At 37.7% G+C, this 16,220-nt stretch overlaps 1 protein-coding gene across 1 annotated transcript; it reads left to right on the top strand.

Annotated features, from left to right (window-relative positions):
- Positions 1-54: 54 nt before the first annotated feature.
- LOC577467 (cytochrome P450 2U1) lies at positions 55-14,997 on the top strand. Its single transcript, XM_030980017.1, has 8 exons — positions 55-428; positions 6,983-7,176; positions 8,219-8,367; positions 8,772-8,913; positions 9,229-9,428; positions 11,108-11,286; positions 12,610-12,902; positions 13,238-14,997. Exons 1-8 carry the CDS (start codon positions 268-270, stop codon positions 13,417-13,419), a joined length of 1,500 nt encoding a protein of 499 aa, XP_030835877.1. The 5' UTR covers positions 55-267; the 3' UTR covers positions 13,420-14,997.
- Positions 14,998-16,220: the final 1,223 nt, after the last annotated feature.

Below are 16,220 nucleotides of genomic sequence, written 5' to 3'. Positions count from 1 at the left end.
CAATGGATTGAATAAGATCTGCCCTGTTTTGACACAGCGCTGTGAAAAGCGCATCCGATCATACCAATAGGGAAGTTGGAAAGACTAAAAAAATAGTAAACAAGACATGTGCAGTTTCCTGAAGCAATAGCAAGCTATAGCTCTACTATTCGTGCAAACAACCTGTTGAGTTAAAGTCACGAAAACATACAGGTCCATTGGCATTGCATACAGAGCACCCGACATCGGTTTGGTAGCCCTGACAGCTTCAAGACATCGGATATCGTCATGGATTTGACTTGGGTGTTCGACGTCAGAGTCGTTCTCCTCTCCGTCTTCGCCGTTCTATTGACGTCCTACCTGATCAGGAGGCTCAACGAGAAGACGAGGAAGTTGCCGCCGGGCCCACCGGCATGGCCTTTGTTGGGGAGCATCCCTTTTATTGTCAGGTAGGAACAATGCCTTATTTACATGACCCGTCGTAAAGTTAAGCTGTCGGGTTAATTTTTATGTCGACTAGAAAATTATCTAACCCAATCATCTAACTAAAAGTTGGATTAGACGTAGAAACTCATGACACTCAATTTTGAGAACAATTATTAGAAAGAGAGAGACATACAGAGAGACAGACAGACATACACAGAGAAAGATAAAGAGAGAGGAAAAGAGACAGGTGGACAGAGTGAGAGACAGATAGACAGAGTGAGAAAGAGAAAGAGAGAGAGAGAGAGAGAGGAAAGAGAAAGAAAAAAAAAAGCAGCTGAACTTTACCCGTAGTAAAAGTTCACAAAATGTCCTACTTTGTGTACTTAAGAGAGAGAGGCAGAAACAGAGACGGACGGAAAAAATAGAGGCAGTGAGAAATAGCTAGAGAGAGAGAGAGAGAGAGAGAAAGAAAGAGAAAGAAAGAGAGATAGAAAGAGAGAGAGAGAGAGAGAGAGAGAGAGAAGGAGGCGGCGGGGTGGGTAAAGTAAAACGTGAAATAATAACAGACGTCACGATCACACTCTTCATTGTCCTAATTTCTATAGAATCAATGGCTTTATCAAGGACCGTGGTAATTCATTGTTCACCCAAAAGTTAACATGCATGCAACGCCTCAATTCCAAATAGGAAAATAAAATGATCAAGTCTGGAAAATTCACCAATACAGAACGAAATACATTAGGCGTGTATTCAATAACTAATGTTGTTTCGAGAAATTTATTGCAAACAGACTGAGGGGGGAGGTGGAATCTTCCGAAGCGGAGGATTCAATGTGACGATTTTGTCTTCTTCTTCTGAACTAAAAAAAAACACACAAGGAGGGGGAGGGGGAGGCTACGCCTTCTCGATCCAGTTTCGTGGTTCGTGACTCAGTCAGGTTCGTCACTCAGTTTCGAACCTGCGTCCTCGGATGAAACAGTTTGCTTAGAAACATCGTAAGATTGTGGAAATATTTTGCTTCAAAGTAAAAGACACATGATACTATTTTCATTTTTCATCACTAGGATAAACCTGTAGATTACACGTCTTGAAAAACGCAGGTTGATTGTTTGTTTTTGTTAATTTCATTAATAAAGTGTTGTTTTAAGATGTAACTATACAGACAACGAATGAAATTTGTGTTTTTCTTTGTGTGTTAAATTCAAAACCAACCCCTATACAAAGAGAACTAGCTCCTATCGCCAGACATAGCAAAGTACAATGCTTGGATCTGACAAGTTGAGTCACGTCTTTCGGATGGTGACGTTTAAAGGTCGGTCCCCAGACGTAATTAATCATATCTGATTGATACACGTCTGTATAAACCCAATACACACTCACACACACATCATAATTATTAAAAACTGATGCGTTATCATACAATGATTCTGCTCAATTACAATCATGTTCTATTTGTGTAAACTTGAAATCAGTAACTTTCTGCATGAAATGTAACCATATTTTTTACGATTGTAAACTACGTAACATGTAGTACACAATAATGTATTTCAGAAGAAAAATACAGTAGGGCGCCCATGCACATAATCACATGTATAACTGTATGTTGCTATGTCGGATGATTAGGCCTCATACAAATCTCTAAGCATATGGTTATAAGACACCATTGCAGTATATACATTTATAAGCTATTGATTATGTTCGTAAACTGGTCTACTACCTTTAAAATTAATCGATTCGCAGTTTCGCACTAACAATTAAAATGACAGATCGAAAGTAAAGATCTATAATTAACATGGTTAAATTAAATTGTAAAGTATTAAGTACTTGTGAAACTGATGGTAAATCCCGCGTTATCAAAGGTTACCAACGATCGTTATTGAAATAATTCAGAATTATGAATATTATGTGCGATATCAAATTTCTCAATGTAAGGTACCTGATTGATTCTATTGATATTTTCTGTAAACATATATTGTTGTCAATCATTTTAAATTGAAATTTAACAATATGACCAGAAATGTTACCAGAATTGGGACCTGTGCATGTGACAACTTTACAGCAGTTACATTGCCCTTATATAAATCTTTAAGTAAAGAAATAAACAGAGTTGACAAAAGACTCCGTTTCGTTGACGATCAGCCATGCACAAAAAGACGAAAGACTTCATGCATGGCTGATCGTCAACGAAACAGAGTTAAGTCTTTTATCAACTCTGTTTGTTGCTTCATCAGGCAGCCAGTGAAAACGAATTCGTTTAATCAAATTATGGAAATGCAAGCATTACTTTAAACAAACAAAACTTTGTTATTTCTTGCTCATTTTTCCTGACTGAGGTGTCATATGAAAGGGCAGAAAATGAACTTTCTAGAAATGTGATTTTCTCTTTGAAATTCAGATACCGTCCGCCAAATGACATTTTGGTTTCTTTTAAAATTGTTCGTAATCACTCAAGCGTGAAATATGCATCATTTGAGTTGGGCTACATCAAATGACAGATGAGGATCTATTAAGCTTTAAATATATGTGTCATTTATTAATTATAATTGTGATTAAGATATAATAAAACATCGATATTTCTCGGTTTCGTTTTTTCTGGGACGCACTGTATATCCCTTCATCTTGTTTTCTGTATTCCGCAGGCTTAACACGCATTTGTCCATTTTAGTTTTTATTTACCCCCCCCCCCCCCAATCGTTTTCCCTTTAGGGATGTTGGGGGTGATAACCCTAATACATTTTCTTTTCCGGTATCACGTATATGTGACACACAGACTCAATCACACGTTGCCCCACCAAGCAGTATGCCTGTAGTGACCAATGTTCATGTATATAAATAGAGCATGAATTACGTTTTCTAATTAACTAATAATTATCATACGCTACCATAGACATTTTTGGAGAACGTTTAGGATTTGTTTTCAAGACGTTTTCTTACTTAAGCCATGAATAAAAGTAACCAAATGTGGTACAGAAACATAAACGAATAAAAGGAACTTCATATTCATTTCACAATAATACTTATGAATGAAATTCAGTAAAATTAGGAATATTTGGTATCATCTGAAAGGGTTTAAATTCTCTACATGTTTTGTAAATTTGTGCACAACATTTTTATTGTATATAAGTCATGTTGTTTAAAGAAGTATAGTTGTTTAAAAAGCACATATTTGTAAAATCTGGAAACATTCGAAAGACCTTGTCACAGGGAGAGTTCATCGTTCTAGGCGGTGTCCATCTTCGTTGTGATTATTGGTGACTTTGCGGTGATGTACTAGGATCCAGCTAAGTATGATTAGTAGGGACGGGCATGATTGGGGAGAGATTGTGAAGTTAAAGATAAAGTTGAGTTCTGGTAAGAAAAGAAAATGAATTCTCACAGAATCTAACGAAACTTACACTGAATGTTCAAGATTACAAATAAATGTCAAGTACCAATCAATTTTGGAAGAAAATGTATACTGGCTGAGTAATGAGCATAGAAAGATAAGGAAATCAGGGTAGTACTAGCCCCGACACCATGTGTGTTGTCCGAAATACATCTTTCTGTGTAAGTGATTGTTACTTTACCAAGACTCTGCCAAATTTAAGATGATTTTGATGACTCCAGAACCTTGCATTACACACCATTACTTTCATGCTATATGATCAACTTTTCTGATTCATTCCACACCTTTTCTTTCACAATGCAATCGCATTACCAGAACTCAAGTTTATCTTTAAAAGTAATTATTTATATTACTCATTCAGATTTAAGGGGGATGTGTGTGTGTGTGTGTGTACGTCTTTTGTTTTTCTCTGATCTTTTGTTTGTTTTTTAATGCTTTGTTTTTCTTCTTCTGATACCCATATAAACATGAAAAAGAAATTTGATGACTGTGATTTTCTCCTTTGAATCACTGTGAACGTTGATATCAAGAACCTGGTATAGTCGTGATACTTCAAAGCTGTTGAAATGATCATTTGATATGCCAACCTTTCAAAATTGCAAAATATACAGGTACATCAGCATGGTCTTTAACAGCGATTAATCATATTTCAAAGCTATACTTGACATTTTTTGAGCATTTAGCCTACCTGCTGTAGACAATGACAATGCCCTAGGGGTTACAATGATCATTAGGCCTATTGTATGACGTGAACTAGAGCACAATAATGGTTTCTTCGTGACGTGTGGTGTTTGTACGGCGCTTCCTTCCACCCAATATAAACGGCAGTTAAATTAGTTTTATTTCCTCTTTATATAACAACGAGATAGCGGCCTCATACTACGTGTGGGATATCATTAACTAGAACCCGGGTATAATTGTAACAACTAGAGTCAAATCAAATAGGAATATACTAGGAATGCATGAAAAACCGAGGGTAAATGAAGGAGAAACAAAGGCCTGAATCCTGTTTCCGCAGAAATTACAAAATAGTATGTATACTAGAACCAGTGTGTAATTGTAAACAGCCTCTGCTAGTACCAAATCAAATAGATCTATCAGGAATGTATAGAAACCAAGGCCAATGAAGGAGGAACAAAGGCTCGTATCCTGTTTCGATAGAAAATGAATATTTAAAATACATAATGACAAGCATTTTCTTTATTTAATTCAATTTCATTTCACCAGAGCAATTAAAAAATAACATGCATACAATGTCATATACATAGAATTAAACATCGTTGCATAAAAAGAATATAATACTTGTAAATACATTGCCATTGGTTGATTGGGAGGTAGCAGCCAGAATAAACAAGGAAGTAACCCTTATAAGTGCCCGACCTAAAGAAGATATGTACTTACAAGTTTAATATAAATGTAAAAGAAGAGTAGCTATGCAAATAATAACAGGTTGTCGGCTATTAGCCTGACTGGATATGTAAAGAGAAACAGAATACCATTGTACAAATTATCAAAGGGAAAACCCCCGCGTATGACGATATTAAGATATACGTAATTCATTATAATGATGCGTTTGAAATGTAAAAGAGATTCATAACGGGTATTTGACTCGCTAAAATTAGAAAATTAGAAAATTTGATGTGTTTTGTCTGCCAACTAAATGTTAATATATTCATTTTAGCATTATATTCTTATTTGGTGTAATTTTGAAGAAAAACAAAAATGGCTGCCTGTTCTGTGCGATAGAAACATTTATTTTAAATATACGCAATGACTTTATATTATATAATAATATTTAGGAATCCCCCAAAACCCCCACATGGTAAAATTGCCCTTATATGTATAATTTAGACCAGTATATCGTCTTATTTTCTTAGATACATACATGTATATATTATCTCACAAAATCCATTTCTAGGGCTAGAATGACATACTCGGGAACTTAAAGGGGAACTACGTACATGCTGCAGTACCTGCAACTCATGCAAGTTTCTAAGATTTTTCTCCCATAAATTTGTTATACGAGGAGGGAATGCACTTTTAGCGGAACGTATGCTACAGGCAGCCATTTTCCTGATGATATGATGTTACTTACGTCAGTTGTTCAGATTTATGTAAATCCACAATAATTTGATTCAAATGAAACATAAGATTCATTGGTAGTGCAGTATTCCAATGAATATCATATCAAATAGGTGTATACTGCTTGTACAAGAAGAAGAAGAAGAAGAAGAAAAAGAAGAAGAAGGTGGAGGGTGAAGAAAAGGAAGAAGAATAAAACGAAGAAGAAGAGGAGGAGAGGGAGGAGGAGGAGGAGAATAAGAAGAGGAAAATGACAAAGGAGAACAAGAAGTAGAATGAGATTAAGAACTAGAAAAAAAACAATAACAGGACATGATATCTAAGATTAGAAGAAAGAATTAAAAGGAGGATTATAAATCTAAGAATGAGTATACACGAAGGTCAAAAAACATATTAGAAGAGGGAAAATCAGAAAAAAGAACCTGGATATAAAATGACAAGCCACATTTTTACAACATAATGATACAGGCCAAAAAATTCATATATCACTCGATCATGCTAAACATGTGTAATAGAAAACGCGCAGTCATTTTGTGACAGAAGATAACCTAATTATTTTATAAAGGTATCGTGATAAACGAATCAGTTTCCATGACGACATAATTTCAACAAACATGAGTAAGGGTATAAATCACTCATCATACTTCACATTTTCCCCTATGCTCCGGCCAAGTAGACTGTTATCATGACAGTTGTAATTTGAAGAAAGAGTGTTTGTTACTTGTTAACATCGTTTTATGATTATTATTATTGCTATATGGTTTATATTATTATAGATTTTGGCTCTGTTAAATATCATCATGAAATTTCACTGATTAATCGTTGCTCGAAAATTAGTAATTAATGTCCTTTTTGATCTCAAGGGCGTTTAAGCGTTACATCTGTATAGAATGATATAAGTTAGCACCCTTCTAGCTATCAACACGTGATTATCGTCTGCTGCGTGAGAGCCAAACGAGCGTTAACTCAGCATACATTTATTGATTTATAACTTTTATAATTTCATTCAGAGTTTGGGCCCTTTTGGCTTTGAAAAATAACGTACATTTTTTTACTCTACGCTTGAGTTTTACAAAGTTGTTAAGTGTTATCTATTATTTCTACCACCAGGATGCGTCTGAACCCGCTGGACCTCCTGTCCAAGATACCCGAGATCTTCGGTGACATCGCACATCTTCGGATAGTCGGTTACGACATCATCATCTTGAGCGAATATAGCATCATCAAAGAGGCGTTTCACAGAGCCGATTTCTCAGCTCGTCCCAAGCCTGTCTACCACACGGTTGCAGGCCGGAGCAACTTCGGTACGTAATCCCAAAGCAGATAGAGGTGGCGTGGAATAGTGGTTCATTCACGTGACTCTCAATCCAAGGTTTGAGGGTTCGAATGTCGATTAATGTCTTGCCACTCTCCACCCTGGTCAGGAAGAGCAGCCTAGAGCTGATGAGGCTTCCTTGTGTAAACAAATAATCATTTTAGGCAATTTTGGCAATTTGAATCTACTAATATACTGATAACCATCTGTGACTTCCCCCAAAGGGGCTTTGCTAGACCCATTGGCGCGGGGGAGGATGTTGTCGTACTAATTTGGGTAATGCTTGCCAAACTTTCCAACGTACGACTAAAAATCCTTTATGTGGTATAATCATTGGTAAGGTTAAAAGCGACACTTTAGCCAACAGAGCGTTTCTAATTATTAGGAGAAGGGAAGTGTAAAAGAACAAAACAACCTTTCTCTAGCGATGCCCTGCCCCCCCCCCCCCCCCCCCATCGGCCCCGCTAAACAACCTGGCATTGCTGTTTATTCACCAAAACATGAATCAATAATAGATATTCATGCCGGAAAAAATTGAAGTGGGCTTATTTCCTGAACAAAATGGCAATCGGGCGTCGATCAAACCTTTGTAGAATATTTATAAATACAGTGCATCTGTTTCACTTGCTTCGCTCACCCCACATGTTAGACACTACACTTTATTGTATGCATTCGTATTGTTCACCTTCACCTTTCTACAATGATGTAATTCCCCTTTAATCTTTGTTGTACACCACTGCTTTCTTGTATCTGATTTTTCTGGGGGAAAATATCATAGTTGTCCTACTGTGCATCTTTCATTTTACATCAGGGTTCAATCTTTAATCTAACGATATTTTTTTAGACAGTATAATATAGCTTTCGTGGGAAATAGGAAAATTAAAAGTATGTATAAATTGTGCAAAAAATGATATATGTAACAACAGAAATCAACATCGTACACATATTGCACAAATGAATATATACACAATATAATGAAAATATTTATAAGATATTGAAAAGTGAGGCTACTACTACTCTCACCCTGATAGGTCTGATGTCAGCCTCGGGTGACGTCTCTAAGGAGCAACGACAGGTGGCGTACTCCTTCTTTAGAAACCTCGGTCTTGTAAAAAGCAGCTTTGAAGAGAAGATTGTGGTAGAAATCACCCATCTTATGGACGCGTTCAGAAAAACAGAGGTATTTGTCCGTCTTGTTTAACTCTTTAATCGGATCTTGTTGAATCTAGTCCTTTACTCTAACTCATTTTATTTTATTAGATCTACCCTGCTGTCTATCTAATTTGGCGTAGAGTAACTACGATGAGTACGGGGAAGGGGCATGCACCCCCCCGGTCTTGATATGAATTATGATCTAAATAAATTATTATCGAAGAATTGAAAATGGGAATACACTCACGCCATTGATTAACATTAAATTTAATCTATTTCCCGCAACAAACTTAACTGGACACCACGCAACTGTATTATTGATTAACTTGATAACTTGACAAGAAGTTTTATTTAATTATTAATAAAAATATATCACCATACAGTATTGCATAAGAAAGTTTGATTAATGTTCTATTCTTCTTTGGTTTGCAGGGGAAAGCTTTCAGTCCCAAGGTGATGATAAACAACGCCATGTCCAATATTATCTGTGCCGTAACCTTTGGTTCAAGACACGAGTATAGCGATCCAGTCTTCAATGCGATATTAAATGCTCTCAACTCCAATTTGCAGATAAGTAAGTTATTAATGTGTGTGTTCTGTGTTTGTCGTTGCCCCCCTCCCCCCCCCCCCCCATTTTTTGTTTAAATACTTTTTTTTAATGTGTATGACTATTCAAAGTTGAAGTTAGCACAAGGACCGATCTGTTTGCAGTCGTTGCCTGATGGTAGGTCGATTGGATTTTTGTCTGGTTCTGGAAAATCTATAACAAAATACTGTTGACAACTTTAAGGCGCGTCTTAAAACATTTCTTTTCAAAATTCATCCATTTTATACGTATTAACATATAATGAATTATGTTTTGTTTTGTTGTCACTGTTTTTTTGATCAGGTAAATCCGGCGGCCTCTTCTTCTTCCTGCACACATTGGCCAACGTCCCCAACACTCCAGGTCACAAGATCCGCCAGAATGTCACCTGCATCAGCACCCATATGAAGAAGTTTCTGGATGATCACCTCAAAGACCACCAACCGGACCAACCCCGGGACATGGTCGACATGTACATCGATAAGATTCATCAGCACAAGCAGGTATGATGATGAAAGTGGTAGCGGTGGCAATGATGATGACGATGGTGGTGATGATGGTGTTGATGATGATGATGACGATGGTGATAATGGTGATGGTGGTGGTGATGTTGACAATGACGATGGTGGTGATAGTTGTGATGGTGGAGATGATGGTGATGGTCATGACGATGGTCATGATAGTGGTGATGGTGATGACGATGGTGGTGATAGTGTTGATGGTGTTGGTGATGATGATGACGATGGTGATAATGGTGATGGAGATGGTAAATGATGACAATGACGACGGTGGTGATAGTGGGGATGATGATGGTGGTGGTGGTGATAATGATGATGACGATGGTGGTGATGGTGGTGGTGATGATGATGACAATGGTGGAGATATTTGTGATAGTTAGGTGATGATGATGATGACGATGGTGGTGGTGGTGATGGTGGTGATGGTGGTGATGATGATGACGATGGTGGTGATGGTGGTGGTGGTGATGATGACAATGGTGGAGATATTGGTGATAGTTAGGTGATGATGATGATGACAATGGTGGTGATGATGATGGTGATGATGATGATGATGGTGGTGATAATAATGTAGATCGGAGTTCTCACCCCCAAGATAGTTGATTGTATGAAATAGGACTCTAATTTTTTTTGCTCCTCAGGAAGTCGAGTTGAAGAAACCAAACTGCCTTCTCGTCGCTATTTGGGGTGACGAGATTCGAGTTGTTTTAAGTGACGAATCCGTATTGTTCCTTTTTGTCGCTATTAACGAGATAAGAGTTCATTCTTGTTGCTCTTATTATTGAAGAGATTATTATTATTTGGGGAGACGAAATCCGAGTAATTTCTTCTCATTGTTGTTAGGGTTGATGAAATTCGAATTGTTTCTTCTCGTCGCTATTTTAGGGTAACGAGATTTGGGTCTCTTCATCTCGTGACTATTTGGGATGACGCGATCCGAGTTTGTTGCTATTAGGGATGACGAAATCCGAACTGTTTCTTGTCGTCGATTTGTTTTTCTCGTCGCTATTATGGGTAAGGAAACCCGAGCTGTTTTCTCTCATCATTATTTGCGGGTGACGAGATTCGAGTCCCTTCTTCTGCTGCCTTTTTGAGATGATGAGTTCCGAGTTTTTGTCGCTATTAAGAGTGACGAAATCCAGGAATCTATTATTTTTGTCTCTGTATAGTCGAGTTGACGGGATTGAGACGCTCATTGTCTTGTACAAAAAGTAAATAGCCGGTATTCTGAAGTCGTAACTAAGTCCTGTCCAACTAAACAGTTGTTTAACTTTATTCATGACTAAGTTAGACACGACTTCAGAATATCGGCTGGGGTGATGAAGTTTTGTATGTCGTCCTTCTCATCTTACGAGAGTTGGAGTGACAAATTTAGCGGCACAAGCTTTTTCCTCATTCAGCTATTATATGTGTAGCTTCAAGGATTTCAAGTTGGATTTCGTCAGTTAAGCTTAAGGAGCATCTCATTTTCTCGGCCCAGTATAGTTAGAAAAGAAAGTCAGGTTGATGAGATCTTAGACTTCAATTCTCTCTCACTCTCTCTCTCTCTCTCTCTCTCTCTCTCCCTCTCTCTCTCTCTATCTCTCTTACTCTCTCTCTCTCTCTCTCTCTCTCTCTCTCCCAATCACACACTCTTTCTCCCTCTTTCTCACTCTGTCTCACAGAACGGTACTGTATCTTCTTACGATGAGCTTAACACCGTGTTTAGTCTCGCCGATATCTTCGCCGCTGCCTCTGAAACCACCACCACCACGTTGCGGTGGTTGATGCTCCGTATGGTCACACATCCCGACATCCAGAAGAAAATCCAAGACGAGATCGACGACGCAGTTGGTCGGGACAGGTGATTATTATATTTTACAATTGATTTACTAGCAAAAGTAAAAATTGAAAATCTCCGATCGTGTCAGATCTCCGGCTGCGCCTAGAGTTCTGCTTATTCAGATATTGTATTTCCGAAAATAACAAGTGAATGTCAAAATAAATTAATAATTTGATGTTTGAAGACACCAGGGCCCCGTCTGATAAAGAGTTGATATTAATCGAAACTTATTTGCCGCAACTATGTACATAAGTGACAGGAGACTGCAAACTTGCGATTGATTTGGATCAATCGCAACTGTAAGACGGGGCCCAGATGTTCATGCCATTCACACATTTTGGCATTTGTATATTATGTTTTTATCCGGAGATTCCCGTCTGATACAGTGATTTTCTACTTGTATTGTATAGCAAGATAATGAGCCAGATAATTGATTGCTCCGAGATCTGATGAATAGTGGAGTAAATCTCTTACTGAAAGGCCAAATCAAGGCTCTCTCTGTGTCTTCATCGACACTATTTCAAACTGCAAGTGTAACTCATAGATATTCATTTACATACACAACCTACAGTTTGTTCACACACATCCTTGTCACGTGATAATTTACATCATTGTCACGTGATAATTTACATCATTTGCCAGGATATAGATTATTTTCACCTCTTCTCTTTCTTTCTTTCTTTCTTTCTTTTTCATTTCATTTACTTATCTTCCAAATTCCAATGTAAAACATGATGCTTAAACGTTTTTATGAAGTTGAGCGGATTCTTACATCAAACGCAATAAATTTGTTTTATTACTAAATAAATGGAGACATGTGCAGTTGACTTTTACTAATATGTCACAACATGTACTTTGTTTAAATCTATTGTTGTTCTCACTCAAGAACGATTGAATACAATTTTTCATTGGAATATATATATGTATATATATATATATATATATATATATATATATATATATATATATAATAAACTGCAAAGGAATCTTTTCGTAAAGAAACAAACATACAAAAAACCAAATAATTGACCAAAGGGGAAATGTGAGTAAACTTGGGAAACCAGTATGCGGATGTGGAAAGCAAAAGTAAAAGTTGCTTGTCCGGGTTCATCCCAAGATTAATTATATCACCATTGTGTAAACATTGTAAACAAAGGAAGAAGGAAACGTCTCCTCCGTTTAGATTATTAGTCTCATATTGGCTCACATTGAGTTAAAATGATATTCTTGAAACGTTCTAAATTCTGTTCAAACGTTATTCATCGAAAAGTGAAAGTTTTGTTGTAGAAATGGTACAAACTGCATGAAGCAATTTGAATTCACCGGTAAGCACTATTTTTGCAGGTTACCCACGTTATTGGACAAACCCAAACTACCATACACGGAGGCCACCATACTCGAGGTTATGCGACTCAATTTCGTCACACCTCTCGGCGTACCTCATCAGTACACTGGGCGTGGTGAACTTAGTTTCCATGGTTACGATATCCCTGAGGGCGCCATCGTCTTTGCCAATTACTGGAGCATATCACGAGATCCAAAGCTGTGGGATGACCCGGAAGTGTTCAGGCCCGAGCGTTTTCTGAACGAGGAGGGCAAATGCGTGAAGCCAGATGAGTTGACTCCGTTCAGTATTGGTGAGTCTATCGTACTCTTCTGCCAATTCTCTATCCCGGAGGGTAGCAGTTTTGGATGATAAGGATGGGCATGGGGATAGGAGGGGGGGGGGGGGGGTGCGTCGATGACTGGTACAAGCAAAGAATTGTGATCATACGGGAGAATGTTAAGAATGAGTGACCCAACCGTTGTTTTTTACACAAATAATTGTAAATCATGTCGTCTACACACAAGTTTGCGCTTTTGTTGGAACTAACTGCATGTTCCCACTATCAATCCGATTATTGTTTACTGCATCAAAGAAAGGTTTCATTTTCAAATACAATTTCCCTCTTTTCATCTTTACTTCCCGCAGGCAAACGAGTGTGCATTGGTGAGTCGTTAGCGAAGATGGAACTATCTCTGTTATTCACGCATCTTCTCCACCGGTTCACGTTTACCTTACCCGACGGTGTCCCGTCTTACTCCATGAAAGATTCGCTGGGCGCCGTCAATACACCCGTGTCCTATCAACTATGTGCAATACCACGGGACTGAATCGTATTAAGGCCACCGAACACACTAGGGCCTACGACTAGACTACGACTGCACTACGAATGCACTACGACTGCACTGCGACTAGTCAACCACTTGTCTACGACTTGTATACTACCGTAATACGACCGTAATACGACCGGACTGGTACTACGTTCTGACAACAATTACAATAGATATCAATTAGGAAAAGATAAGACAATTCCTCCTGATTGGGTATCCGCATAGCCATATGAATAATTGAAGCCTTCTAGCTAGCTCAATCGGCTACCAGTCGGTGGGCAGTCGTGCGACTATAACAACGTCACTGTGGGAAACATCTAATCGGTTCTTTTCTCCCATAGGAATGCGCTTAACAACCTTTAATTTTTGTATTACTATTCGTATAAGGGATCTTTATAAGGGAGGATTTACAACTTTTTACATTTTGCATATATAGGCCTAATCCATTTGCAAATTCTTTAAACAAATCTTGTAATAATCTCGGTCGGAAGTTCTAAACCAAGCAACTTGCGGCTTGTAGCCCATACATGTAAGCCATGGGGTAAAGGTTGGAGTTCTTATGCAGTTTCCCAATGTAAAATAAGAGATAATGTTCCGTTGTTTCACAAGCAAACAGAAACTCTATTCTGAAAATTGGCAAAGTTTGAGAGGAGACGGATCCCTCTCGCTCTCACTACGTTAATGATGTAGCCTTGCAGGATTACATATAAATGTAGAGAGGTTTTCTAAATTAGTATGTTACACGGCGTTTTAATTTTGATGATTTAAAAACCTCACAAAAAAATGCAGTTATTCTTGATGAACTATGTAGCCTTTCTTAATAATTTCCCGACAGGTTTTATAATAGTACAATAGCACGACCAGTACTAAACTCTACCAGTTTGTTCTACCAGTGATTTGTGTAAATATATACACCGGAAATGGATGTTGATATCGAGGTCTCCGTGAAAACAGGAAAGGAAATCCGAACATCAATAATATAGGCCTCTAATCTTGGCATACAGTCAGATCCAGGGACCGATTCCCCCCCCCCCCCCCCCCAAGCCTCCTAAGTCAAATTCCAAAAATCACATTTGAGGTGAAAATTCCCCTCACCCCCTCCGAGAATAAAAAAGAAAGGGTGCCGAAACCACGTTCCCAAGGGGAAGAAAATGTTTTGAAAAATATTGACCTCTTCCCTTTCCGGCACTCCTGGATCCGCCCCTTTTAGGCTTGGTCACTTGAGGTTCGTTATGATATGGAGCGGTCAATAAACCACCACACACAAAAAAAACGTCACGGATGTTTTGTACTTGTACAATAAATGGCCACAAAGAACTCGCGCATATTCAACGAGCTCTGTGTTGTAATATACAGAAAGTTCAAGAATATTACACTTTACGTCATCATAAAAATACCGCAGCGGTTATAACCGCATCATATCTGAACGAGTCGTTATTCATTGTCCACCCCCCCCCCCCCCTAAGTATCCCCTGGTTCGATGTAATATTGGACAATGGCCCTGTTTCATAAAAACTTGTTATCAATAACAAATGCTCACTGATTTCTATATGACAAATTTGCTCTCAGTCCAACAAATGCCACGATTTCAGTAACTTAACAGTTATTGTAACTTGTTATTGCGAACAAGTTTGATGAAACAGGGCACAGAGAATTGTTCCAAAGATAATCTAAAAAATTTCTATCAGTATTGTAGTATAAGGAAGAGTATAAGTAGTCAGAGGTTGTAGTATACTTTGTTTCGTGTTTTATGTTTTTGTAAATATATGTAAATATTACATTTTGTTACAAGTGCTGCTTTGCTACTATATTTTAGAAAAAATGAAACACGTTTGGATACAATTTTAGTTCATTTATTTAAGTAGCAGCCTTCCAACATACATCGGTAATCGTAAAGAAGAAGAATTATTGGATATTAATAGGCGATATAGGAAACTTGTATAGTCCTGTAGAATGTGCCTTATTTGTGTACTTTCCGTATGATTGTCCTACATCAAATTTAATGGCGTTGAAAATTTCGCACTTTCACACTTTCGTTTGAAAAATTCGTATATCTTCCGTTAACTAAAAATAAAATATATATGCGACGAAAAATTAGTATATTTAGCTGTATTTGGAGGTTGAATATCCATTTCCAAAGTCTTTCACCTACCTCGCTATTTTGTAATGTACATTGTAACAAAAAAAAACATTTATTATTACTGTTTATAAATATTTGATTTATTTTTTGTAGGAGGATTTTGTCATGGATTTATAATGGTTGGTGGGTAAAAGCCTCTCTCAATTAGTGTTGGGAGCCCAACTAATTTGATGGCAAACATTCACTTCAATTGTATAATAAAGTGAAAGAGGATGTCAGTGTAATGACTTCTGCAAGGATTTTCAGAATACATGTGTGTGAAGACGAATATTGATGAAAGAATACAAAATTCAGGTTTTCTGCGCAAAAAACAACAACACAAGTTTTGTATTCTTTCATTCATTATTTGTCTTCAAACATTTTTGTTTTGAAAATCCTTGGAGTGTTGAGTGTTATATGACACCCTCTTTTACCTCATTAAATAATTTAGGTGAAATGTTGCCATTAATTTGTTTAAGGCGAATTTGGGGCTCCCAACCACCCTCTAGAGGGGCTTAATGGCACATCCAGCAAGGGGGTACAGCATTTTGGAGGTCTATAGGGATATAAAAATCAATACATCTTGCAATGGGCGCACATCTCTCTGGCATGTCCAGATACAATGACGCATCCTCCCTCTTTTTATCTGTAAATTCAAGCAACCCCTCCCATTCTATCCCAT

The sequence above is a fragment of the Strongylocentrotus purpuratus genome, unplaced genomic scaffold, assembly GCF_000002235.5.
Source record: "Strongylocentrotus purpuratus isolate Spur 01 unplaced genomic scaffold, Spur_5.0 spur5_scaffold_10, whole genome shotgun sequence".
NCBI classification, from domain to species: domain Eukaryota; kingdom Metazoa; phylum Echinodermata; class Echinoidea; order Camarodonta; family Strongylocentrotidae; genus Strongylocentrotus; species Strongylocentrotus purpuratus.
Note: the sequence above shows the minus strand (reverse complement) of the source record. Positions and strands in the feature narration are given on the sequence as shown.

What these genes read in the sequence shown, in the direction of transcription:
- LOC577467 (XM_030980017.1), top strand. Translation starts at nt 268, where the DNA reads ATGGATTTGACTTGGGTGTTCGACGTCAGAGTCGTTCTCCTCTCCGTC. An exon ending in AGCATCCCTTTTATTGTCAG is followed by an intron (nt 429 to 6,982) that starts GTAGGAACAATG and finishes TTCTACCACCAG; the next exon opens with GATGCGTCTGAACCCGCTGG. An exon ending in ACGCGTTCAGAAAAACAGAG is followed by an intron (nt 8,368 to 8,771) that starts GTATTTGTCCGT and finishes TTTGGTTTGCAG; the next exon opens with GGGAAAGCTTTCAGTCCCAA.